The sequence below is a fragment of the Myxocyprinus asiaticus genome, chromosome 28, assembly GCF_019703515.2.
Source record: "Myxocyprinus asiaticus isolate MX2 ecotype Aquarium Trade chromosome 28, UBuf_Myxa_2, whole genome shotgun sequence".
Lineage (NCBI taxonomy): Eukaryota > Metazoa > Chordata > Actinopteri > Cypriniformes > Catostomidae > Myxocyprinus > Myxocyprinus asiaticus.
This window is the reverse complement of record NC_059371.1, coordinates 32,808,886-32,836,098: the sequence shown is the minus strand read 5'-3', so window position 1 is coordinate 32,836,098 and position 27,213 is coordinate 32,808,886. Positions and strand designations below refer to the sequence as shown.

General features: G+C 36.7%; 1 protein-coding gene across 9 annotated transcripts in view; it reads left to right on the top strand.

The window, feature by feature from the left end:
* Positions 1–27,213, top strand: part of LOC127419304 (solute carrier family 41 member 1-like) — a 108,552-nt gene that overhangs the window by 39,698 nt on the left and 41,641 nt on the right. For 2 of the 9 annotated variants that reach the window (XM_051660617.1, XM_051660616.1), the window contains one exon: positions 21,797–22,079. The exons of 4 other annotated variants lie outside the window; for them this stretch is intronic. In XM_051660617.1, the coding sequence (XP_051516577.1) occupies positions 21,797–21,857 (61 nt within the window). In that variant the 3' untranslated portion in view covers positions 21,858–22,079. Of the gene's footprint in view, positions 1–21,796; positions 22,080–25,294; positions 25,433–27,213 lie in introns of those variants that run through there. 3 more of the 9 variants (XR_007893637.1, XR_007893638.1, XM_051660615.1) reach the window with 3 other exon arrangements.

The window sequence follows — 27,213 nt, the reverse complement described above, 5'->3', positions numbered from 1 at the left end:
TAGTACAATATAACTTGTTCGGCAAGACTCTCCCCATATTGCTGCTCTGCCATGACAGTTGTTGATTGAAAAAAGAAAATCTGCTGTAGCGCCCCTTACAACAATGCTGAGAATACAGCACGTACTTGCATTAGGTTATGAATTGCGCTCTGACACATTTCACAATGCAATGTCACGTGAAATCGAGCTTGCGTAGCAAGATGCGTCTGCGTTCACGTACTTACATAGTCGTAGAGTATGTTTGGGCCTTAACAGCTGCCTAGCAAACTCCCAGAACACCCTAACAACTGCCTAGCAACCACCCAAAACAGCCTAGCAGCCCCCATTATACCTTAACAACCACCTAGTTACCACACATCCACCTAGCTACCACCCATCCAGAACACCTAACCATCTCCCAACCACCCAGAAGTTCAGAACACCTTATCAACCGCCTAGCAACCACCCCTAAAACACCCCAACAACCATAGCAATGACTTGACAACCACACACAACACCCTAACTTTGTGATGGCAAGTTTTGTACTAAACAGAACCATTCACATTTTCTTTAGGAAAAAATAAATAAAAGAAAATTTAGTTTGCTAATATAATTCTGGCAATGTCACAGATTGCTTTTTGAAACTGTTTTTCACAACACTCTCAGTCAGTAAGTCATTAAATTTTGATTAGGAAAAAGATTGAAGTGTGAAATGGAAAGATGGAGTGCAAGAAACAAAGAGTCCAAGGAGAGAGAGAGAGAGAGAGAGAGGAGTGGTTTAAGGAGAAAAAAACAACACAGAAACCCTATATCCCTAGAGAGCTAGTCAAAAACTTTAAATAAAAAACAGGCCAAGGGTATAAAAACACCAAAGACACAGTCAGAAAGATTCTACTATCACTGTGACAACCGTAACCATAAACAAGAATGAAACCGTAGCTCCCCCCCCTCACTTCACTTCAAAGAAAGCTGATAATGATCCCGGTTACATAACAGTTGGAAAGAGAGAGAGAGCGAGCGAGCAAGAGAGGCCCATTCTGAGAGAGGGTAGATGGGGGGCCTATTTTGTATAGGCCAGAAGAATGCCTGTAAAATGCTCTTTTTCACAATAATTTATGAGCTCAGGGACATGAGGACTGCGTTATGTTATTTACATTGACTTTCTTTACTTCTTTTTGCAAAACAACACACATCATGAGCCAAAGGTGAAGCTGTATAAAAACATACACTGTATGTTACAGTGGTAAAGGCACTCCCCCTCTGAAAGAACTTTTATGAATGTATAAAACCCACTGTGTGCAGTTTGGACAGGGGAAATATTTGAACTATAGTTGCGTTTCAATCTTACACATACATGCACGCACTAGTACTCAACGGGGAGTGGTTAAATGCATGCAAGGCAAGCTTTATTGCTTGATGTTTTTGTGAGGTGTATTTGTTGCGAATTTAAAGCAGATTGTAGATGTTTATATATCACCCTCAGTCTAAATTCTTAATGTATTCCCAGTTAAATAAATATATGGTATTTTAATCATCAACTTTGTTAAAGTGATAGTTCACCACAAAAATTTACATTCTGTAATCATTAACTCACCCTCATGTCATTCTAAACCTGTATGACATTCTTTCACATGGGGAGAAATTTAAAAAATGTCCTGCTTGTAATTGTTTGATTTTTTTTAACCTGTTTTCACTCATGAATGCAAGAGCCTCATGCAATGCTTTTCTGAAGGCGAGGCTCATGTTTGCCCTTAACAGGTTTGTTTATTCAGTGGAAAATAAAAGTGGAAACAGGGAGTTCTTTCACCAAATCTTTACTGTGTGTGCATCTGTGTGTTTATCTGCGTGTGCTAGAAAGAGTGAGAGGTCGGGTAGAGTGAAATTCAGCTTTCACACCCCCCTTGACTTCTCATTAAAAGAACCGTACACATACATTTATTTAATTTTTTTACTACCTACTTGTATGAGTCAACATACCTCAATTAGCTTACCTAAATTAGCCATAGCTAAATACCTAAATAACTTCTATTTGTACCCTGTTGCAAAAAAAAAAAAACTAAACATTTTGGCTGGTCTTAGCTGGTCTTCCAGCCTGGTCAGGCTGGTCTGTTTGCTGGTTTTAGAGGGTTTTGAGGCAAGTCAGGCTTGGAGACTGGTAGCAGACCAGTTAAACCAGGTATAGACCAGCTTGGCCAGGCTGAGCGACCAGCTTAAACCAGCTAAAATAAAAAAAAAAAAAATATTTTCTTCATCTGGAAAGGCTTTGCTATGTTCTCATTAGCAGAATACATATTTTGTGTTTATCTTTTTTTATTTACTTAGCTTACCCCATATAGCCATAGCTATTAGCTATTAGCATTACATAGAAATAATTTTTATCTGTGATGCATCTTACATCTTAATTCAAGCAAAATGTTAAATTCAATACTGCTGTTTAGCACCATCATTTCAATTTAGTTATATAAATTAGGGTGTTGCTTATTTTTTTTTTTTTTAGTTTTGTGTAGGCTAAATTTATACAGTATTTATTAATATATTAGGTTTTATGCTGTCACCCTGTTAATATCCTTTTGTATTTGTGGTGGATAAATACAATCATTTTAAACTAAATAATATAATCTGATAATATAATTTAAAAAAGATATTATCCCTCTATTTAGTTTCAGTGTTGTAGTTTTGTTACTAGCTTGTAGTGTAGCTAGATATTGTTTTCTAAATAGCTTATTTGCACTTGAAAAACTTTCAATTATAAGTAGTTTGTAGCTTTGCCAGCCACAGTTTCAGAGTAGCTTCCCCAACACGTCTTGTGTCATAAAATTTACTAGCGATTAATTGCACTATACATGCAATATTCTTCAAAATATTGCTGCTGTCCTGACTGTTTTATTTGCCAAAAGCATTTGCTAAGCATTTGCATTCAGAACTAACCTTCAGGTTATCTGAGATTAGGTAAACAAAAAAATAGGCCAAAAAACAGCCACAAGAGTTTATGTAAGTTTAGACAAGCTCTTTAGTTATTGCAAAAGTCTGTTAGCAACTGTAAGGGTTGAAAGGTACTTCCTCTGCTGCGGGACAACCTGTGCTCATGGCCACGCAGGTGTGTGTACCGCTTATAGTGGAGGTTTGTGGAATTCCACTGACACGCTCACATGTTGCTCAGGGTCGTTTACGTACAAGCATGACAGGGTCAGAGGGACGAATGGAAATGTCATAAGTACTTCTGTGACTTGACTGTTTGTGTCTCAAGGATAATGGGGTCTAATTTTTTTGCTTGTGAGAGAAAAACTGCTGAATAGAATGGGTGTCAAATCATAAGATTTTTTAAGCATTTAAATTAAAGGTGCACTCAGTATTTTTTGTTTATTTTGTGCTGGCTGATATGGCAGTTGGATTTATACCGACACTTAGTGGCAAGAATGCAGCATCACGCAAAAGCAAACACTTCCAGTCATCATTTCATTGTAGAAATTCGCAATCACAATCAGCCATGATTAATTTGTTCGTGAGCAATAATGTCCAATAACAAAATTACCAAGATAAAACTTGTAGTATTTGGCAGGTCAGGTGATCTCAAAATTGCTGCCACCATAGGCGACCCACTCCATCTAAAATAAAACATGGAGCTTTTTAGGCTGCTGATATGACTGGAGTCTTCGTCTCATGTGAGTGTACATGATTTTAACACACATTTTCAAATGTATTATTCATTCCTGTTCAAGGAAAACTTCTTTACTGAGGAACAAATGACTGAGAGCACCTTTAAGATTGAGATTGACACATTAGTTGAGTGTTAACACACAAAAAAAAAACTTTTTCAAGCTTGTGTGTGCAGTGAATGATTGCAGATTTTTAACACTTCAGGCAGATCTTTGTAAAGTGGCAGCCGCGCCCATCATCAACTGCTTGTGCAGGTCTGGTGGTCTGGGACAGGAACTTCTAGGCTTACCGTCAATACCAGATACTTGTAAATCAAACCTAATTTTGAAAATTGTTTAAGTTGCTGTGGGTGTTTGGTCTGAATCACAGGAGAGAACCACTCCCCTTGAGTCATTTAAAATAACTAAAACATCAAACTAATTAAGCACTGTCAAACAAGGTCTTAATAGTCAATACGAAAAATGAAAACATTGCCATTTGGCACAAAACCAAATGTATTTTAATAAATCAATTTCCAGGAAACACACAAACTGTAAACTGCTTTGTATTAAAGTGTTTGCCAAATTTGCTTCGATTAATATTAGATGGAGTACATTAATAACCAGCAAATTTTAAGTCATACTATAGATTTTAATCAGATTCAGGTCTGGGCCATACTGAATGCCAACCTTATTTTATAGAAGCCTTGTTAGAAAGGATGCCATTGGGCTGTATTTCGATTGCACCAAACACAGTGCTTTGCTTTCAGGACAAAGAGCTCAAATGAAGAGTGATCAGACCATGACATTTTCAGGTTTTGGAAAATGGCTTCTGGTAAGGAGTGACTTAATGTTGGCCTTTCTCAATAGTGGCTTCCTTCTAGCCATTCCCGCACAGAGGCCAAATCTGTGTTGTTTTTAAGAGATTGTCCAGACAGTTTCAACAATTTGTTCCATTTCAGCCAGATAGCTCTGGATGCTTGGTCAGTTCTCTGGCAATCACCCTTCTTGTTCAGTTGTGCAGTTCAATAGATAGCCTGATCTTGTGGCACCTGGATTGTGTTATATTTTTTCGATTTTGCTACAATGGACTTCACATTTCCGAAGGTGCCAAATTTTGCCAGTTTTTTGTAGCCTTCTCAAGTTTTTACCAACTTCAAAAGGTACTACAGGCAGCTCTTTGGTTAGCAGAACAAATCTGATCCACTACTTTAGTTGAGCTGTAGTTTGTAGAAAAATATATAGGAGAAATTGCAACTCTCAATATGCCGACAATCAGAAAGAAATTCATGCCTTGCAGTTGATAGGGCCTATTGCCTTATTGGTAAAGGCATCACTGGTCTTGAACGCGTATTAGCAGGACTGACTTGAACAAATTAATAAAAAATAATAATAAAAGCTTGCATTCTTAGGATATTTTAAACTTTTGCTTGACTAGAAAATAGCTGCCCAGGAGTGTTGCCAAGACTGCTGTTGTGTGAGCTGACTTGTCTGTTTATATAAAATAACTGTATATACTTATTATTATTACTCTTCAATATTTGTTTGAACTATCTTTTAATTAAAACAAAGGGAGAGGAGACTGAGGACATCTTGATACCTTCTAAAGACATCTACAACCCTTATTTGATGTTAACATTGTAGGGTGTTATTGCAGGCTTTGAAAAAGGTCCTTTTTAAATATGCTACACTTGATTTATAGTAACTCAGAATGGCTCAAATAATCACTCTGAAACTAAGTCTCCACTTCCTACGGCGCAGGGGTTCTCAGTTTTTCTGAACGTTTGTATAGCTTAAATTAAAGCTGGGGGATTTTTTAGTACTCCACCATTTCCTACTGGGTCCCTGCGGCCTAAACTGTCCTAGCTTTAATTGCTCTTGGCTGACAGCACTGTGTTTAGGTGAAACAGCTTGTAAGCCCCACTGGTGGGCATGGGACCAATTATGCAGGAATGAGGCTTTCTGTATGGATCATAGTCATTATCATTACTATTCTTGTGGTAAAGGAGTAACTAGCAAATGCATAATGTGTGTTTCTGTGTAAGTACAGTATGTGTACAGTATGTTTGAGAGTGTTGCACCTCAAGGAATCGATTCCACATAAAAATGGGTGTCTAGAGTAGGATTGGGAGTTGAGAACCGTTTCTTAAAGGTGCACTCAGTAACTTTTTGTTTGTGTCATATTGGACTTACAGTGACACCTAGTGGTATGGATGCAGCATCATTCAAAATCAATTGTTTTCAGTTATAGATGCCATTGAAATTTACTATTCACAATCAACCATGATTAATTTAATCCAAGAGTGAAAGTGGCCATTAACAAGATGGTTACTGAGATTAAGCGAGTAGTATTCAGCTGGTCATGTGATTCTAAAAAGGGTGCCCCTCCCCATGTAGAATAAAACAGCTTTTATAAGGTTAATGATATAGCTACAGTCCTTATCCTCATGTGAGTGGTCAAGATTTTATACATCTGTTCCAAAATTACAATTAATTTATTTTAAGAGTATAAATTTTTTGATGGGGAAAAATTACTGAGTGCACCTTTAAACAGAACTGGTTTGATTTAAAAAGAAGTTAATGGCCACATCCACACGCATTATATATTACATTTTTAGTTGGAAACACATTTCCAGTACCTTATAATTTGGAGTTTGTTGCCTTAGACTTGCAGTCTTGAATTTGATGATGAGAGAAAGACTAAAAAAACAAAGAAAATGAAGAAAATTATATAGACACAATGTCTTTCTGTTGTTAGTTCCACGCATCAACAAACATACAGCGTGACCAATGTAGTCCAATTCACAAACAAATTACTCTTATGAGCCATTTTTTTCAGTGAATTGGTCAGAATTCATGAATCAGACTTATGAGTTATCGGTTTATATGTACTATAAAGGTGAAGTGTGTAATTTTTTTGTTGAGTTTTTCAAAAAGTACTAAAAGGAATATTCCAGGTTCAATGCAAGTAAAGCTCCACCAACAACATTTGTGAGATAAAGTTAATTGCACACACACAAAATAAAAAAATAAAAATAAAATAAAAATAAAATAAAATTTCTTAAAAAAAGGAAAAAAAATCAAGGTAACAGTGAGGCTCTTACAACAGAAATAAATGGGGCCCAATTTTGGAGGGTTTAAAGGCAGAAATGTGAAGCTAATAACTATATAAATATATATAAGCACTTATGTTAATTCTACTGTTAAAACTTGTGTATGATTTGAGCTGTAAAGTTGTTCAAATTGTCAGTTTTACAGTCATTTTAGGGTTATAGGGTTTACAGCATTATGTCGTCATGGCAACAAAGTTGTAAAATTGGATATAACTTTACACAGAAAAGGTTAGTAAGTGATTTTATCACACTAAAATCATGTTAACACGCATATTGTTTACGTCTTGTGGCTATACTTTTGAAACAGTGAATACTGTATTTTAACGTTTACGGATTGGCCCCATTCACCTCTATTGTGAGTGCCTTACAGTAACCCAGATTGTTTTTGTTTGTTTGTTTTTTTAAAGAAAAGAAGGAACAAATCGAAATTACATTTTCATATCATGGTAATCAACATTACAGTTATAGTATGCCACCTGGAATATTCCTTTATCAAAACCATTATTGGAATCATTAAGGAACAACAAGTGGAATTAGAATCTGAAACAGAATCATTCAAATTTCCTTTAATTTCCATCCCTAGTCTTGGGTAGACTCCATTACGGTTGATAGAAGGTATGAAACCAATCCAGCCTAATTTGTGGAAGTGAACTGTTATTGATTGGTCAGAAATTGGCATCAGCAGCGAGTGTAAAATTGAAGCAAACAACACTTTCCATTTTTGGCACCCACTACCGACCCACAGCGCTAAGAAATTGCAGATAGTACTCACTCACAGTCTTACTTATAATGAAACTTACTGTAGTTTGAGGCCAAATAATATGTTGTGAAACCTGGCAGGGGGAGGGAAGTTAAATCAAACTCGGATTTGGACCAGTCGATCAAACCAAGTGTGAAAACAGCATGAATATTTGTTTTTCCATGTCAGACAAGGAGAGAGAGAGAGATGATACTTTGAGTTGACAGAGTACTATCACATGTGTATAGTACTTGACCAATGTACAGTATGCAAGAACACGCACAGCTGAATCACAGTGGAGTGACAGTCAGCTGATAAGTGTGGTGGGATACAAGAACAGCTCTATGGGCAACGGGCATTCTTTTGGCACTCTCTCCCCCTTCTAAGTTTCCACAAGCTCTTTGACACCGAGCCAGGATCACAGGGACTCAAGCCGACCTGTCAAGCCTCGAGATCATGTTTTGAAACCTGACTGACGGAGTTGGCATCATTTCTATGATTGTGACACAAGCTAATTTAGCTGATTCTGCAGTGTTGCAGTCAATTCAATAGTCCATTCGTGCCCAGATTTTGCCCTTTAATATGAAAGAGTGTGGCCGCAGTCCCAGTTAAAAGAGGGAGAGTTTGTGTTATACTAAAAGCACATGATTGTGGCAGAGGAACAGGATGATTCTTGATGATTTTTATTAAAGGGTTAGTTTACCCAAAAATGAGAATTCTCTCATCATTTACTCACTCTCATGCCATCCCAGATGTGTATGACTTTCTTTCTTCTGCAGAACACAAATGATGATTTTTAGAAAAATATTTCAGCTCTGTAGGTCCATAAAATGCAAGTGAATTGGTGACAAAATTCTGACGCTCCTAAAAGCACATAAAGTCATCATAAAAGTAATCCACACCACTCCAACATTTTAATTCATATTTTCAGAAGTGATATGGAAGGTGTGGGTGAGAAACAGATAATTATTGAAGTCTTTTTTTGCTTGAGATTATTCTCCTTGCCCAGTAGGGGGTGGTAGGCCTATGCATGAAGAATATGAATCACCAAAAACACAAGAAGAAGCATGTAGAAGTGATCTGTTTCTCATCCACACCTATCATATGAAGATATAGATTTAACCACTGGAGTCGTAAGTATTACTTTTATGCTGACTTATGTGATTTGTGGAGCTTCAAATTGTTGGCACCCATTCTCTTGCATTATATGGACCAAAAGAGCTGTGAAATTCTTCTAAAAATCTTTATTTGAGTTCAGCAGATGAGAGAAAGTCATACACATCTGAGATAGCATAAGGGTGAGTAAACGATGAGAGAATCTTAATTTTTGGGCGAACTATTCCTTTAAACATGCAATATCTGCAGGCAGTGCTGACTATTCCAAGAGTTACGATAAAAGTAACAACATATTGAATGTCATTGCTCTAAATATATGAAATTTCCTGACATTCTACCCAGATTAAAGAAATAGATCACCCAAAAATGAAAAGAAAATCATCAGTCCATACAACTTAAGTGTTCTGCTCAAAAAGTTTCAGAAAATTTGGAATATTGTGTACAAGTTGCATAGACAACTTTTATGTTGCCTTTTGTCCTTCTTGGAGCTTTTTTGCTCAACAGAAGATTGTAAGTCATATGGGTTTGGAATAACAAGAGGGTGAATGACAAAATTTTAGGGTGAACTTCTCAACACAAGCTTTAAAATACAATTAATTTAATGTGAATATCTATTGTGTCCAGTGTGGATGTCCAGATGACTTTGCTTAGCTAAGTTAGAAATATTTGGTCCTGGTTAACTGAGAAAGAGAAAGAAGACCCTTTCAGTGGCCATCGTTTATGTTACCTTGTAAACTGGTCATTTATTTTGATGGTGTTTTAAATTCTGATTTGCAGTGCATGAGTTCTATGTTTTACTGTATCCATCTGGATTGGAGCCGCCAGGCGCAGTAACAGAGCTGCGGTTTGAAAACTCGCTGTCCTAAAAAGCATTAAGGCTGCATAACTTCATTACATGTTTGCTTAGCGCAGCATGGCCCAAGGCAGAGGTGCTGTTTCCTTAGCAGGAATGCATTCAACCTCACAAACATGCAGACCCCCTGCCAACTTATATTCTCTGTATGTGGTTGTACATACTGAACAGGGAAATGGCAAGCATTTCAACTAGATTTACAGCATTTGATTTGGTGTAAATTGGACTAAATTAAACTCACACCACACTATTCTGCAGATTAAAATGGGGAACAAATCAAGCTCAACAAACTCAACAGACCTTGAAGTGACTTACTATAGGTATTTTGATTCCTCCTTAAATTCTACACGTTTGTTGCATTTTATTCGTTTGCCCTGGACTCAAGTTTCACACTGCACACGTAAAGCGCGTAAGTGGATTTGCAACAGCAAGCATGCGTTTTGCTTTCACACTAACAATGTGTAATGGATGCTGCGGCTTTACAAAAATGAGATCTGGATTACTACACTGAATGTTTCCTTCTAAAACAGATGTAAAAAAATAAAATAATTCTTAATTAAATGTAATTTACATCAGGAGGGAAATCACATTTACATCCAAAAAGTAATTAATCTACATGGAATGGAACCCAGCACCCAAAATGTAGCTATAAAATCATCTGAATTCAGTCACACTTGAATAAAATGCTGTTTGCATGGTTCCCATGGCCATTTTAAAACTGTGAAATATCCATTTTAAAATTGTGGTTCACAGGCCTAGAATCATGAAAATTAGTAAAACTTTAAAACATCATGGAAAAGGATTCTAAGCCGTTTTGACCAATGAATTTCCATGACTTCTCAATGATGTTTCCAGTTGTTCATGACGGTTTTCTAAAAATCATTTTTTAGAGGTTGGGGTGGATTTCAAATTGGATGTTGTGTATCAATATTTGGAATAAAAAATACAAAGTAAGTACTCACAAAGAGCAATTATTTGTTAAAGAAATATTTCACAGCAGAGCAAAACTAGAAAAATGTTTATGCACTACAAAAATTCCCATGCCTATGTCTTTGTGCATTGTCATTGTGTGTTTAACTTGTATCAAGCCCGACATATGTCACCATTATTTTATGTTGCTAAAAGCCTACATAGCAAAAGATTATGTTGATAAATAGGTTTACAGTATATTTTCATTGTGTTTTCTGTTGAGTTCAGCACGATATATGCAGCAAAAAATAGGCTCAACACTGTAATTTAACTTGGAGCACTGCCTGTTATGCTTCTGCAACACAGAGCTATACTGCTTACACATGCAGTGTGAAACTGGCATTATAATTGGTTGACTTATTTATGTTAATGTCCTCTGTTATAATTAGCATAATAATGTGCTCAACATTCTGACGTAAATACCATGACAATATGAACATTAAAGTGTGTATATGTTGTCTTTTATTTCAAAAGAGCAAATCAAATTTTTTTTTTTTTTTTCGTTATATGGCCTTTTTAAATCATAATGCATCACTGGATATTTGTTGCATTAGCACAGCATTATTATTTTGTGCATTCATTCAATATATGTGGGGGGAAATCTGAACATATGCCACAACTGTTTTCCGCTGTAGCTCCAAATAGAAATGTGTCCATCTTCAACTGCAGAGATTATTTCCAGCAACCATGGTGTTTCTGGTTTTTGTTAGACCAAGCATTTTTAGTCTCTTTTGTAATCTTTATTTATTTATTTATTTATTTATTTTTTTGTGCTCTCCCCTGAGTTTCCTACTTGTAATTGTGAATAGTTTAACACTCTGTAGTTTGTTCTGTGCTGAATGGCAAAATTTAAAGGGACAGATTTTATTCATCATCCTAAAAAGGAAAGATAAGCATGTGTTTTAATTCATCATTAAGACAATAAAGCGTGCAATATCAACACATAGACAGCATCTAAAACTTATGTACGTACAAATCACTCCAGGCAGAAAGACACACACATTCTTTTTTTTTCTTTTTTCTGAAAGATGTATTTCATTACAGAAAAACAGAACAATTTTGCCATTGTTCTCTGTTGCATAATATTCCACAACATTCATTCGAGCTGTTCTCAATCAATTGATCAAAAATATGCATGCTGAGCATAATTTTTCAGTCTAGTCAACATAAAAAATATTTAAGCCAGATATTAACCATGTGTCTCTATTAGTCTATATAAGCATATGTTTGTATTCTCTATAGTCACGCAACGGCATTACTGCTTGATCTGATTTCCGTCCATCGCTTTTGATTTTACATACTGTATTTTGTGATCCTAATGGACATCACAGGTATGGAGAGACAGAGGGTGAACCAAGAAAATCGTCTGATAGAAAAAAGAAAAAGATTGGGAAGTGTTGAGCTGATATTTTGCCAGAGACTTCCATAAGAATGTCTGGGGGTGAAAGAAAACACACACACAAACACAAACTTGTTTTTATATCATTATGGGGACTCTCCATAGACTTCCATGCATTTTATGTATTTTATACAGATCTAACTATAATTTCTATCCCCTAACCCTAACCCTACCCCTAAACCTAACCCTCACAGAAACCTTTTTGCATTTTTACATTTAAAAAAACAAAACATTGTTTAGTATGTTTAATAAGCCATTTCCCTCATGGGGACCGCTGGCTGGGCCCCACGAGGTAGGTGATCTCAGGTTTTACTGTAACAGGTAAAGGTTGGGCAAGAAGGAGGTGGGAACTGGCTAAACAGTCAATGTAAATTTGAATGATAACTCAACATAAAACAAACATAAACAAACACAGACACACATGAAACGCATGCGTCTCTCTCGCTCTCTTGAACTGGCGCCTCTGGCTCGTCTTTATCCCCCTCCCAGCTGATTAGATTAAGGGCCGGCCATGTGTCCTCATGACCTGGCCTCGCTCTCCTCCTCGTCACACTCCTCCATCGCCCAATTCAGGCCGGGGGAAACCCCCTGCATGACACCCTCCCTTCCTGAAGGGGGGGTGTTGCCCTTCCGGTTGTGCCTGCCGGCAGGTCTTCCACTCCTTTTGAGCCCTGGGAGAGACGAGGGGAGGGAAAGGGGAGAAGGAAAGAGCAAGGCGGAATGACAGATAGAGAAGAGAGAGAGAGAAGAACTTGCACGCCGGCTCCCAGACGCTCTGTTGCCCAGTCCTCAACCACTCCTCCGCCCTCTGGCAGATGCCAGCTCGCTCCTCCCCCAGCGGATGGCAGCGAGTCCTCCGTCCCCAGGCAGATGGCCGTGGCTGCTCCCCTGGCAGATGGCAGCGGCGAGGACACTGCGACAGTGCATCCCTCCTCCCACCCGGGATTCGGCACCAATGTAGCAGTTAAAAGGTCGGGCAAGGAGGAGGCGGGAACCAGCTAAACAGTCAATGTAAAGTTTAATGATAACTCAATATAAAACAAACATAAACACAGACACACATAAACACAGGCGGTGTGCATCTCTCTCTCTCGAACTGGCGCTTCCAGCTCATCTTTATCCCCCCGTGTGTCCTCACGACCCGACCCTGCCCTCCTCCTCGTCACACTATCCTTGTGGGGACATTTGGTCCCCACAATGTAGTATAAGCATGTACACACCCATTGGTGTTTTGGGAGAACCACACCATATCATTTACGCTGGAATCTTGTAAATGGGTCTCTTAATAATTGTGGCTTTGGCAGTTTTGTAAACAGAGTTAAAGTGAAAATAAAAAGGAAAATAAAAGAAAGCAAGTAACTGATGACACCTGAGATGGTGAGACCGATGAGGGAGAACAACAGGACAGTCTAGAAAAACTCTGTGGCATGGGGAGGAAGCAGTTTTGCTGGGGTGGGTTGAGAAGTTTACTTTTCACTTTCTCTCTTGTCTTTTTCTTACTGTGGTGGTATATTGATGGTATCAGATGATAATCCATGGAATGAACGATTGCCATATTTATATACCATAATATTGAATATAGTACTTTAAAGATGATCATGGTATTGCCATGGTACGTGTCCAGAAAAAGAGGAGAGTATATGTAAAAAAAAAAACAAAAAAAAACATGGTATTACCATGGTCTAAAACAAAGGGTGGTACATGTACAAAAATGTGGTATTACCATAGTAAATGTAAAGGAAAAAAAAAAGAAAAAACAACAGCAACATGGTATTACCATGATAAATGTCCAAAAAACATGATATTATCATGGTACATTTCCAAAATATAAGGTGGTACGTGTGGTACAAAGTCCCTCATCATTCTCATCATTACATTTTGGTTTGTTCTCACCCAAAACCAATTGGATCGCTTCAGAAGACATCGATTAAACCACTGAAGTCTTGTGAATTCCTTTTATGATGCCTTTTAAGTGATATTTGAACCTTCAGAGTTCTGGCCACCATTTACTTGCACTGTACGGACATACAGAGCTGAAATATTCTTCTAAAAAACTTCATTTGTGTTCTGCAGAAGAAAGAAAGTCATACTCAACTGGGATGGCATAAGGGTGAGTAAATGATGAGATAATTTTCATTTTTGGATGAACTATCCCTTGCAAGTAGACTTAACTCAGATTTGCTATTTAAACATTGTTGATACAACTTAATAACTTTAATTGAGGGCATGGGTAGCTCAGCGAGTATTGACGCTGACTACCACCCCTGGAGTTGCGAGTTCAAATCCAGGGTGTGCTGAGTGACTCCAGCCACGTCTCCTAAGCAACCAAATTGGCCCGGTTGCTAGGGAGGGTAGAGTCACATGGGGTAACCTCCTCGTGGTTGGGATTAAGTGGTTCTCGCACTCAGTGGGGCACGTGGTAAGTTGTGCGTGGATCGCGGAGAGTAGCATGAGCCTCCACGTGCTGTGAGTCTCCGCGGTGTCATGCACAACGAGCCATGTGATAAGATGCGCGGATTGATGGTCTCAGAAGTGGAGGTAACTGAGACTTGTCCTCCGCCACCCGGACTGAGGTCAGTAACCGCACCACCACAAGGACCTAGTAAGTAGTGGGAATTGGGCATTCCAAAACTGGGGAGAAAAGTTACTTTAATTAAAATATAAAAAATTACTTTAACTGAAAGGACTCAAATTTAGGTCATACAATAACACAGCGTAAATAAATAAGATTATAACTAATTCCAGATCTATCATAAAATAAATGTATTTCTCCACAGAAATGAATATATGCCTGTTCTTCAGTTATCCCTGTACTTCAGTTACACATGCACAAGGAGAACTGAGATAGTGTTAACAGGGTCCAACTTTAACTGAGGAGACACATATCACCTTAACTAGTTAAACACTCATACATTTTTGCACTACCACCTGCAATTTTTCACACTCAAATTTAAAAGTACACCTTCACACACACTGTGGACTACTTGCAAAAAATTGGTCTCATTTTTATTTTTTTTTTTCAGAAAACCCCAAAATAATAAAGACTCCAATTATTCATAAATAACATTGTATGTATTTATAATCTTATGATAAACAGATTATTTTTTTAAATATATTTCTTTGTTGTTGTCCCAACTTTGTTAGCATGTACAGTAATTCTGGTTCTGATCTCAATTAGAAAAGTCTTATTTCATTCTACTAGATGACAGCAAGCACTAGAAAAAATAATATTTTTTTCTCTATCACATTCCATCACAATATACAGATCTGAAATGTAGATGGCGATCTAACGCATTTTAGCCCTCACAGATGTGCTCCTCCATAGACATTAAGTCTGATTTTCAGTTTATGCATCACCCTAATTGTTTCATTGAACATCTCGGCATCTGAGTGGACTAGAAGCTCAGTCTAGGTGTCATTAGAAAGCTGAGATCCTCATCTTTACAACAATATATAACATATCAGTCGAAAACATTTTTTTTTTTTTTTGATGATTTGTTTAGCATGCTTTTCCTGCTGGATGGCATATTTTGTTTTGGACATCTAAGATATAATATTGGATTATTCAGCCAAACAAGTTTACGGACAAGTAAAAAATGGCTCATTTTTTAGACAACTGCCTAAAGTAAAAATAGATATAAAGTTTCTAGCTATTTTGGCTTACAGCAGCAATGATCGGTGCATAAATGAGACATGTATTTAATGACTTACAGAAATCATATTTAATTTTGTGATTCTTTTGAAAATCTTTCGAACTGTGGTATAAGGGCACCAAAATAACAAAATAAACTGTACAGTCACATTGCTGAGAATGAGAGCTTGCATTTGATATATGACTTTTTTTCCATTTAAGTGCCACTTTACAGAGACTTTTGTATTCATATTAATATTTCTACCCCATTACCTCTAAGGGTTGCTAATTTGCGACACAAATATTTTCAGGCCTTATTTTGTTATTTTGTGTAACAAGATTCTGAGTAGCAATTTTGCTTAGTTTATTTCAAAACTATATACCCCTTAAGCAAGTGCATTTACTTTTAAATGGTAAAATAATTGGATAATTTAGCATGTTCAAAGGCAAGATGATGCCTTACCTCGGCAAGAAGAAGATCAACTTGTCCCAGCTGTCATCTGATTTTTATAAAATGCATTAAATACGTCTAAAATAATTATTACAATTTTTGTCATTTCATCTACAATACTAAATCAAATAACTATTCTCACAATTAAGTTAAATAATGACAGACAAGTTATAGGCCTAAAACAGAATTCCAGTCAAAGAGATTCTTCTTAGAGAAAAAAATTATATTCCATGCAATAGGCATATGCCTATGAATATACTGTATTAAGACACCCATATTTTTAATTGAATGGATTTTATAACAGCAATCACACAATTTTAAGGTTCCCCACCTCCAAAATCTCAATTTAACCCCTGTAATCAAGACAAAATATTTTAATAAATTGCATCTTCTACCAAATGTAAATGTTCATACTCCATACAAAACCTTTTAGATGAATAAATGGTTAATTATTGTTATTTACACAGATGCCAGTAGGCTATTCATATTAATAATTATTTTAGTGACTCAGTATTAGGCTACAGCAAGCACATATGCACAGTTTATTTTATTGGCATAACAGCAAATTAAATAATAGGTAGTAAGCACTCTTTGCTAATGCAGCAAAAAATAAAAAAATAAAAAAATAAAAATAAAATGGAACCGTTTGGACCTGCATACGCCGTTAAAAGTGATCCCGCACCTATACATCATCCAGTTGAATTAAAGTTTTGGAAGTTAAGATAAAATCCAGTGGAGAGAATCTTCTTCACAAGCTCAAGAAACGATGATGAATTTATTTATTTGCTTATTGATTTAAATGTGAATGGATGCAATTAAAAAGGAATGTTACAAATGCGGATACACTCATTTCAATGCTACCATAATCTAATAAATATGTATTAATGTAAGAATTGTACTACGTTATTTTATATATTTTTTTAAATGTTAAATTCTTTCAGAAATAAAGACATTCTCCATGTGCAGTGACTCAAGCGATTTACGTTTTAAGATGAATTTGGCCATGGCCACTGATCTAGAGTCAGCTTGCCCTTTATGCTAGGAATTAAAGTTTGTATATGAGGTGGGGAAACTGATCCTAGACAGTTTACTGGTGCAGCTACGAGCAGTGTTATCACAGAGCGGCAAAAGAGATTTCCGATCAATACCTAATAAGCATTAATACGAACATCATGCCCGTGGCCAGGGGAAGGCTAAGCCTTGCCCAGTCTTACACACGCTCCACCTATGCACATAAGCCTGACCTATGTATATGGGGACTTTAACGTTTAAGTGTAAACTTTTTCGCCATATAGCGCCCCCCTGTGGACCTGCCGTCGTGGTGCTGTGACATCACAAGAAACAACTATTTGGCATAATACAACATAATGCTACAAAAAAGCTGAAACCTCTATGAATTCTTAATAACTATTTAAATGTCCCCATATTTTCCCTTTGACCAAGGAAACATAAGTAATTCAAGCGCAAGGCATTGGGGGTATTCATTATAGCCTCAATTTTGTACTCAATAGTTTGAGTTATTAACACTGGATTTTTTAGAAAAATACCCTCAAGGAACTTAAATATTTGAGTTATGATCCCAAAACTTGACATTTCAAGTAACGTTTAATTAAGACAACTTGATTTTTCTATGAATGACAATGTATAAAATTCTGTATGAACTTCCTTTTGTGATAAAAAGTTGAACGGCAGAATCACTGACACTGACAACAAAAGAATACATACATTCCAGATAAAACTGCATTGACTGAATAAGGTTCAGATGACAGACTGGAGTGCAGATAGTGAAATCTCATCACGCTTCTGTGTGGAGATCAAGAAAGCTAGGCAAGAGCCCTCTCTCAGAGGGGCAAAAGACCTTCAGAGAGACTCATTCCTCTCTTTTTATAGCTGCATTATAGAGCGGGTGTTTCACTTTAGATATACTTGAAATATCACTTGTTGTTCTTTCAAAGACTTATGCACCCTCTTATGAGTATCAATATCAAATAACTCAAATAAGATATTAAATGAATAGAAAACCAATGCATGACCCACATCATAAACATTCCAAAATTATAATGGACATATTAAATTACTTGTCAGATCATTCTAACTTTTAATCATGCTGTTATCACATAACATTACATGTTGCAAATATTACTACATCTTTATATCATTACCAGCTTTGAAACTGACTAATTTTGCAAACACTTGCTGTTCATTAGATGTTCACTTCCCTTTTGAAGCCTACAGTCACACTCTGGTAATAATTCAAACACTGAAAGCACTTCCTGGTAAGCATTTTTCTAAGAATGCCATAAGACAGTTGCATAGAATGTGGGCCTGTTCAATCAGGCGTGAGTACAATTGTCAAATGAAACACACTTTAGAAGGACTCAATCAGTCAAACGTTTCAATGAGAAAGACTTCATTTAACCTCTCCCTGAAACGTAGCTTTCTTGTTCTTATTGCTCAATAAGGTTAGGGATTTGAACGAGCCCCTTCACCCGAAGTATTAAAATGTTCATAATTTGAGCTATGGACATAAATGATACCTTAAATCATGTGGTTTGTTTAGTAGAGGTGTTCCCTTTCGAAGAGATCAGAATCCGCTAGCAACATGCTAACAACCACACAGAACACCTTAGCAACTGCATAGCAACACCATGGCAACCACTTAGTATGCCCTAGCAGCCACCTTGTAATGCCCTAGCAACTGCCCAGAACACCCTAGCAACTGAATAGCAACACCCCAAAAACCACTCAGAGCTCCTTAGCAACTGCATAGCAATACCCTGGCAACCACCTAGAACACCTAGCAACCACTTAGAACACTCTTGCAACTGCATACCAACTCACTAGAAACCACCACTCAGAACACTTTAGCAACCACACAGCAAACTCTGGCTACCATCTAAAAAACCCTAGCAACCACCCAGAACACTCTAGCAACTGCTTAGCAACTCATTAAAAAAACACGTAGAACACCTTAGTTACCACATAGCAAATCTCTGGCAATCAACCAAAACAGCAACTAGTAATACCCCAGCAACCAACCAGAACACCCTAGCAACTGCATTCCGAAACCTAGCAGCTGCATAACAACAAACTGAGCACCACCCAGAACACCCTAGCAACCACCTATTAATTCCCTACCAACCACCCAGAACACCCTATGAACTGCAAAGCCAGGGTTGGGAGGGTTACTTTTAAAATGTAGTTTCAAAAGATTACAGAATGCAGTTTCATAAGATTACAGAATACATGCTGTAAAATGTAATTTGTAAAGTATTTAGATAGATATTTTTAGAGGAAAACAATACAAAAATTATTATCAAGAATATGATTTTTGCCCTAATATCAAAGGTCTTACTAGAAAAAAAGAAATTATGATCTAACGTGAATTTTCTTGATAAAAAAATATAATCGTGCCTGGTAATATCGTGGAGTATCGAAAACTTTTCTTCCCTCTCAGTAAGAAAACTCTCGAAGTCAGGAGTTCCAGGTGTCAAAGGTTAGAGTTTATTGAGCAGACCAACAAACCCTGAGATGTCAGCTGAGATCTGAATCTCTTGGTCCAGACCCTCATCTTTTATACAGTTTGTTATCTGGCATTACCTCATGTCTATGCCTCTGTCTCGTATGAATGTAACACATCATTAAAAAGTGTTTCACCACTGTTCAAATGCACTTTGGATCGCATCAATTATATGTATAAATGTTTTCCATCTGAAAGGACTAAATATTAAATGAAACAAATGACAATAAAATGCAAAGTAAAGTAATCTCTTCAATAATCAAAATACTTTTTGAATGTAACTGTATTCTAATTACCAATGATTTAAATTGTAACTGTAGTGGAATACAGTTACTTATATTTTGTATTTTAAATACGTATTCCCGTTACATGTACTCCGTTACTCCCCAACCCTGTGCATAACAACATGCTAAAAACCATCCCAAACACATTAGCAACCGCATATCAACACCTTGGCAACCACTCAGAACACCCTAGCATCCACCTAGTAATGCCCTCGCAACTGCGGTCAACTGCATAGCAACATGATTAAAACCACTCAATACACATTAGCAACTCCATAGCAACACCCTGGTAACCACCTAGTAATGCCCTAGCAACTGCCTAGAACACCCTAGCAATTGCACAGTAACACGCTAAACAATCCACTCTAAACACCTTAGCAACCGCATGGCAACACCCTTGCAACCACCCAGACTACTCTAATAATCACCTAATAATGTAGACCAGAACACCACTGAAACTGCAAAGCAACACATTAAAAATGACTCAGAACACCTTAGCAACTGCAAAGTAACACCCTGGCAAAAAACAACACCCAGGCATTATGACTTTTGCATGAACAAGCAACACTCACATCTTCTTAAAAAATTTATGAAATTTGGTTTATGCATTATTTAGAAATTTTAACACTGGGCATCATTATTCCATATAATAATTCTTACTGTTAGCTGTGTTTTCAACTGTTGTTTTTTAATTGTTTTTTTATTGGGTTTCTATCATGCTCATTCGTTGAATTTATGTCCATTCTAAATGCATCTAAAAATAAGTTTTTATGGCAGAGAAGTCATAGTTGTACCTCTTCAAACACACTTCACTGCTTGAAGCTTTTTAATGTACTCTGGGCTCCAACGCCTTCACGTCATTACTCTTGGCATCAGATTGTTCTTGTTTTAGGACTGATGTCAAGTGCATTCAGTTTAAGTTTTATCCTCTAACCCCTCTGCATTTGCCTCGCTATTTACTAGTTTTTGTGGGTCAGTCCAAATTCTATTGGATTTAATTGAAATGCTGCCTTACCGTCCCATTGATTGAGAACAGTTGTTGTTCTCAGTTTTCTGAAAGGTTACATTATTAAGCTTCCAGAATTGCCAGGCAACTAACTTGCTTTCTGAGTGTTGCTTTTATCTGTCTCTTGTCTCTTTCACCTCTTTCCTTCTCATTTCTCTCTTCTGTTCGTCATTTAGCGTCAGCGTTTTAGACTTCTGTACCTTGTTATTTCTGTAGGTTTGTTTATGTTGGACTGGGACGTGGGTGTACTGCACTAATATTACTGAAGCGAGCTTGATTTATAACTGAACCAGTCCTCTGGTTAAAGCCTCTTTTTTCCCCCCTCACTTAGGTTCACTCTACAGGTTTGTCTCTTGGGAAATGCTATCACAACTCAAGTCACAGACTGTGTAGCCCAATTCATGAGAGGATTCAATGAAGTTTCAATGTCAAGTATACAGCGATTGCATTCAGCTAATGGTGAACCAAGCTGTTTCTAGCACACACTGAGAAAACTGTTGGATGATGAGGCATAACAAAGTTTTAGTGACTGTGTATATGACCCATTTGCTACATCAAAGTTTTACTTTGTGAATTCAGTCTATAGATCATGCATATTTGGCAGCCTTGACTTCAGATCACCCAGTGTAGCTTCTTAAAGGCTTAGACCTTTTCAGTAGTCTGTGGCTGCTCTGGTCACAGAGAGATCATCTTACTGTATGGCTGAAACAAGTAGATCTGCTGAGACCTTCTCATTACTGTTGCTTTCTAAGAGAAGGAGAAAAAAAAGAAAGAGAAATTAAATACTACCACATGGTGAGCAGAGAACTGTGATGGAGCCCAGATGTGTACGTAATTTTGTTGTCCATCACTGATGGTTTGGACCGATTGCAGAGCCGATTCAAATGAGTCTGATTGCTTGGCCGTTGATCCTCTGGATTATAAACATGTACAACCATCATGGATGAAGGTCAAGGACAAAGTGTAGTTTGATTTGATCTCCAAGTATCCAGAGCATTTGCAAAATAAGTGCAGTAACCATGCATACTCATTGGTATTTGTTGGAATTCATTGGTATTTGTTGGAATTTTTACATATGTCCAACTTTTGCGATCCACCCAGGGCCACCCGGGGGTGCAGCTTTCAGCGGCCCAGCTACTGGGGAAGGTCCCAAGAGAGATAGATCAACACCCCTGATAGTGCGGCACCCCCGCTACGGTGTCCGGAGCGCATTGCCCACAACAAATTCCGCCGCACCATAGGTGTGCAACCCAATGGTTTGGATATGCCTGGATCCACCACTTATTAATATTGTTTTATATTAATTGCAACCTATACTAATAAAGTTTTACAATTATAAGTTGTATTGTGTTAACATTAGTTAATGCATTATGAATGAACATGAATGAACAGTAAACAATTGTATTTTTATAAATTAACATTCACTAAGATGAATAAATACTGTAAAAATATATTGTTTATGGTTAGTTTTTGAAACTTCCTAGGGAACACTGATTAATTGTATACCTAAATGCATAAATGTAAAAAAAACAACGATGTACTGTATATATGCTAGAAATACACTTTACATACTGTATAAATACCTAAGAATGCAGATTAGATCACATTGTACATACACACACATATGAAAAAATCTCCTCATTATGTGTAGCACAAGGCTACAACAGCACTTAGGAGAACTTATGTATTAGCTGTTGGATGGTGCCAGAAATACCGTTCCAAGACCCATCGTGATCTTGCGAATTGTGGTTAAAGTTACCCTTCCACGGGCTGAATATTCCTCTTTGTATTTTCTCTCCATTTTAAAAGTGTCAGGATGCTGGTGTTCCCTTTCCAAGAAAGACTGTGGCCAATCCTGCTTTAATATCATAATGACTGTAGCAAATCACAACCAGAAGATGGAGGAGCTCTGCCATTCGCTCCGTTCTTCTATGAATGACTGTGCATGCACATGATTGGCTCAATGTGCACAAAAGTGCCAAAACAAGAGGTTTAAAACAATAGTTCATCCAAAAAAAATTTATTCTGTCATCATTTACTCACCCTTATGTCATTTGAAACCATTTTGATTAGAATTTTTCCACAGAAAAGGAGACTTTTTGAAGAATGCATTGCTCGATCTTTTCCATGCAATTACAGTGAATGGGAACTGGAGCATTAAAGTTCAAAAAGAGTACAAAAGCACCATTACATTATCATAAAAGTGGTACATATGACTTGTGCGCAATATACCAGGTATAGCAATATAGCAAGGTAAGTCACACTATAGCTTTCTGTGACTAACAGACAAAATTATAAGTCATTTTACCACTCATAATCTTCCCTTCCAATTAGCTGTGAACTTTAGAATTGGATCGGTACAATTCCTGCATTGCAAAAGTCATAATCTTCAAAGGTATTTTTATCTTGTTTTCCAGTAAAAATATTTATACATGTTATATTTTGTATGTATATTTACAAATCCAGGGCAAGAAAAACATTTTTCCTTTGAAATGATTTTATTTTTCTTACCCCATTGACAAATACTTTTAAGTATAAACCTCATAAAATTTTGTTGGATTTATTTAACAAGATTTAATGTCTCACAGGATGTCATTTTCCTTGTAAAGTAAATGTGTCCTGATTAAAGATGTTTAGATATTTTTATATCAGACATTTCAACTTCATTCATGACATCTTACGAACTCGAACGAGGGAAGTCAGGGTGATTGTGAAGATTTTCAGTAAATAACGACTTAATAATAAGATCCTTTTGTTAATAATCTCTTTGTTGTGCTGCTGGTTTTGTGAGGAAGTAGATAGTTGTGCGAAGGAAGTAGAAATTGTTCAGTAAAAATAATACCGTCATGGCTACTTTTAACTTTTTAGCATCTGTTAGCAAAGAATTGTGAATTGACTTGAAATAACACCTTTTGTGTTATTATCGCAGGGATTAGGACATGTCATGTACATTGCTTGCTTTTAGAGTGTCCTCCAAGTCTCTGTTTAAGCCTTGATTGTTCACAATTGATTGGACTATATGGTTGGATGCTTCGGCTAGCCTGGGCCTGTTTGTTTAGCAAATACAAAACTGGTTTCCCCATCTCCATGGTGAATTTAAAGATATATTTTCATTTATTTAGAAAAAAATAAAATAAAAATATTAATAGATAGTAACTTGCTCAGAACTGCCATGTCGTTTTATTTTATGCAGTAGGTAAAAAAAAAAAGAAGAAAAAAAAAGACTGGGATCAATACACAAATGTGTAGACTTGTAGGATGACCGAGCTGTTAATGTTTGTGCTGTTTCCCACTTTAAAACTATGAAAACTATATGAATTTCCATTGAGTTTGGTGCTGCTAGTGGTGCAGAAATGACACACTTCACTTTTAAGGATTGCAGAGAGTAGGATTTGCAAGTGTATGCATTGCTTATGATTTTCTCTGCAATGGCTCATCAGATATAAAGACCTGAATACAGTCTCTACAAATCAATAGGAACAATTACAAAAAGCATTTGATCTTGTTTTACACAAAACAATCTGCTTGTTCATGCATTACAGCTATAAACATTGAGCAGTCAAGCATTTTGTGTTTTAAGATAACTTAACCAAAGTAATTTAAAATATTAAACTATTAATGAAGTGCAGCAGCACTCTCTCATCCCTAGAGTCCCAATGGCTATTTCCTGGCAAAAAGATGTTTTTTATTTTATTTTTTACATTTTTATTTTATTTTGTGGTGATGTTCTGTATCCTCAAGCAGTAAGACATTTTGGAGTAAGCTTGTCTGCTTATGGAATCATCACTGTCTGAGCTCAGTAGTGGAGATCATCATTTGGTCCAACGGAGCTTCCTCTACAACCATACAAATATTCAATATTATTGCCATTTAATTGTAGTTTTACATTCTAATGCACACACTCATGCATTATATACCGTGACATTGTCAAACGCATCATATTTTGTGTTTTTGTGTTTTTTATTGTGAATCTTCATCTAACATTACACCTTTGGCCAGGTCATTGTGGCTAGTTTGCTCTTTGAATAAAAAAAATGAACTTTAAGTATAACTAGGCTTTTACATTTTTTTTGAAGGCAATGTAATTGGTGCCTATGTAAAACTCACTACTACCATGCTAAGGTGTTGTGGATGGTTGAAAGGAAGTTTCTACACAGTTGCTAAGGTGTTCTGAGTGGTTTCTAGCATGTTGCTATATTGTTGCTAGGGTTTTCTGGGAGGTTGTTAGGTGGTTGCTTACAAGCCTACACTCAAAACAAAAACAGCTCCTTGTTGAATTTATTTACTTAAAATGAGCTAATTTGTGTCACAAATTAATTTCATAGTGTGCAATCAATTTAAATTTGTAAAATGGAAGTTATCTTTAATTTAACATAATCCATTTGTGTTGGGACAAATTTTCGTTGGCCACAACCAGACGTACCTGTGATGTCAGGTTCCCAGTGTACACTGCGCAATTTGCCAAAAATAATTTGCTTTCTATTGCAGTATTTGCACTGGTGGTGTTGTGGTTGTTGTCCATTTGGGTTTTGCATCATGTGAGTGCATCAATTTCCGTTGAGTGTCACCATCATTGTGTTTTTTGTGCTTGATGTTAAGGACCCCGGATGCCTGGATGCAAAGCTTAATTTACAACTCACCGGCAAGACGTCGACCTCTATTGCTGAGACTACAAGGTCACCAGAAGTTGTATATATTAGTTGCTTCAACATAATTAAAATGACTACTTTTTTTATAAATGTTTAATCTAGTAGATGTGTCAAAATGAATATAAGTTCATACAAGACTTGATCAAATTCATTTAAATAAAAAAAAATTTTTGATAAAAAAATAAATAAAAAAAGTTGTCCTTAATTTTTTTATTAAGTCCATTGAATGTTTTTATTTTTTGATTATAAATCTAAAGAGCACATCTCCAAGCCTCTTTAATATTTTGGTGCTTAAATTACTCAGGTCCCTCCATTAGTGTATGGGATTTTTTTGCCTGTTAAATCATCTGCCATAATTGTTAGTCTAATCTGAGTAATTATTTATTAAAGTAATAGCACACTGTTTAGACCGAAAGCATTCTTTCATAAAAAACAAAAACAAAAACTGAATGCAGTTCAATGAATAGAACAGAACGCAGGTGTTTCGAGACACGGTTTTAGAAGTTTAAGTTGTTTTAAATTTTACAGATCATCTAAATAAACACGCCGAACCAGCACAGGACCGTCAAAAAAAAAAAAAAAAAAAAAAAAAAACACGACACGTCTCAGCTAACACACAACGGACCAGTTACTTTATTTATTCATACTTTTTGGTAATTTCATTAATTGGCAATGTAACTACAACAACACAGGCCTGTCATTTCATAACCATTAAATTACTAATTCACAATATGAACAGCTAAGTGCCATAAGAAGTACCAAAGCTTGTTCTGCGAGTTCTTGCTCAATGACATAACGTCAAAGTAAGAACTGCTCACTATGACTGTGAGATTAAATACAGAAGTCTCCTTCTGTCTTTTCTTGCAAATGTGGATTACTAACACAGAATATTTTGTGAATGCAGGCAATTCTGTTTGTTTCTGTTTCTGGAGCACAGTAATGTTCAAACATAAATCATGACATCAGATATGAGTATAAAAACCCCATGTGCTGATAACAGATGTTTAATTGATTGGCCACGAATTAGAATTGAGTAACACGCTGGGTAAGTGCAGAAAACTCAGTAGTAAGTGAGTGCATTGCAATAAATATATATATATTTTTTAATCAGTATGTTTTTGTCTTGCTTTAAAGTAAGAAATATTGAAATAAAGTTCCAAACCTAAGCTCGGGAGGAAGGCCTGCCAATCATATACAAAGGATACATAAGTGCCTGCTTCCCTCGCACCATCGACGGTTCTTGCAGCATCCCTCCACCTCCTCATCTCCACCTTTTATTTTATCACGCCGATACCTGTTATTATTTCAAATTTTCGGGGAGGGGGATCTCAGAGCTCAAGCCCCCAATCCTGTGCTCGAGCTCCTGCAAACCTTAACACACTTCAGGGCTATATGAACCACTAAACTCATAGAACATCCTTAAAACAAGATAAACTTACTTAAAGGGATAGTTCACCCAAAAATGAAAATTCTCATAATTTACTCACCCTCCTGTCATCCCAGATGTGTATAAATTTCTTTCTTCTGCAGAACACAAATTAAGATTTTTAGAAGAATGTTTCAGCTCTTTAGGTCCTCACAATGCAAGTGAACGGGTGCCAACATTTTGAAGCTCCAAAATCCACATAAGGGCAACATAGAAGTACTCCAGACGACTCCAGTGGTTAAATCCATGTGTTCAGACATGATATGATAGGTGTGGGTGAGAGACAGATCAATATTTAAGTCATTTTTTATCATAAATTTTTCTCCCTACCCAGTAGGGGGCGATATGCATGAAGAATGTGAATCACCAATAACAGAAGAAGGAGAAAGTTAAAGTGAAGGGAAAAGGACTTAAATATTGATCTGTTTCTCACACACACCTAT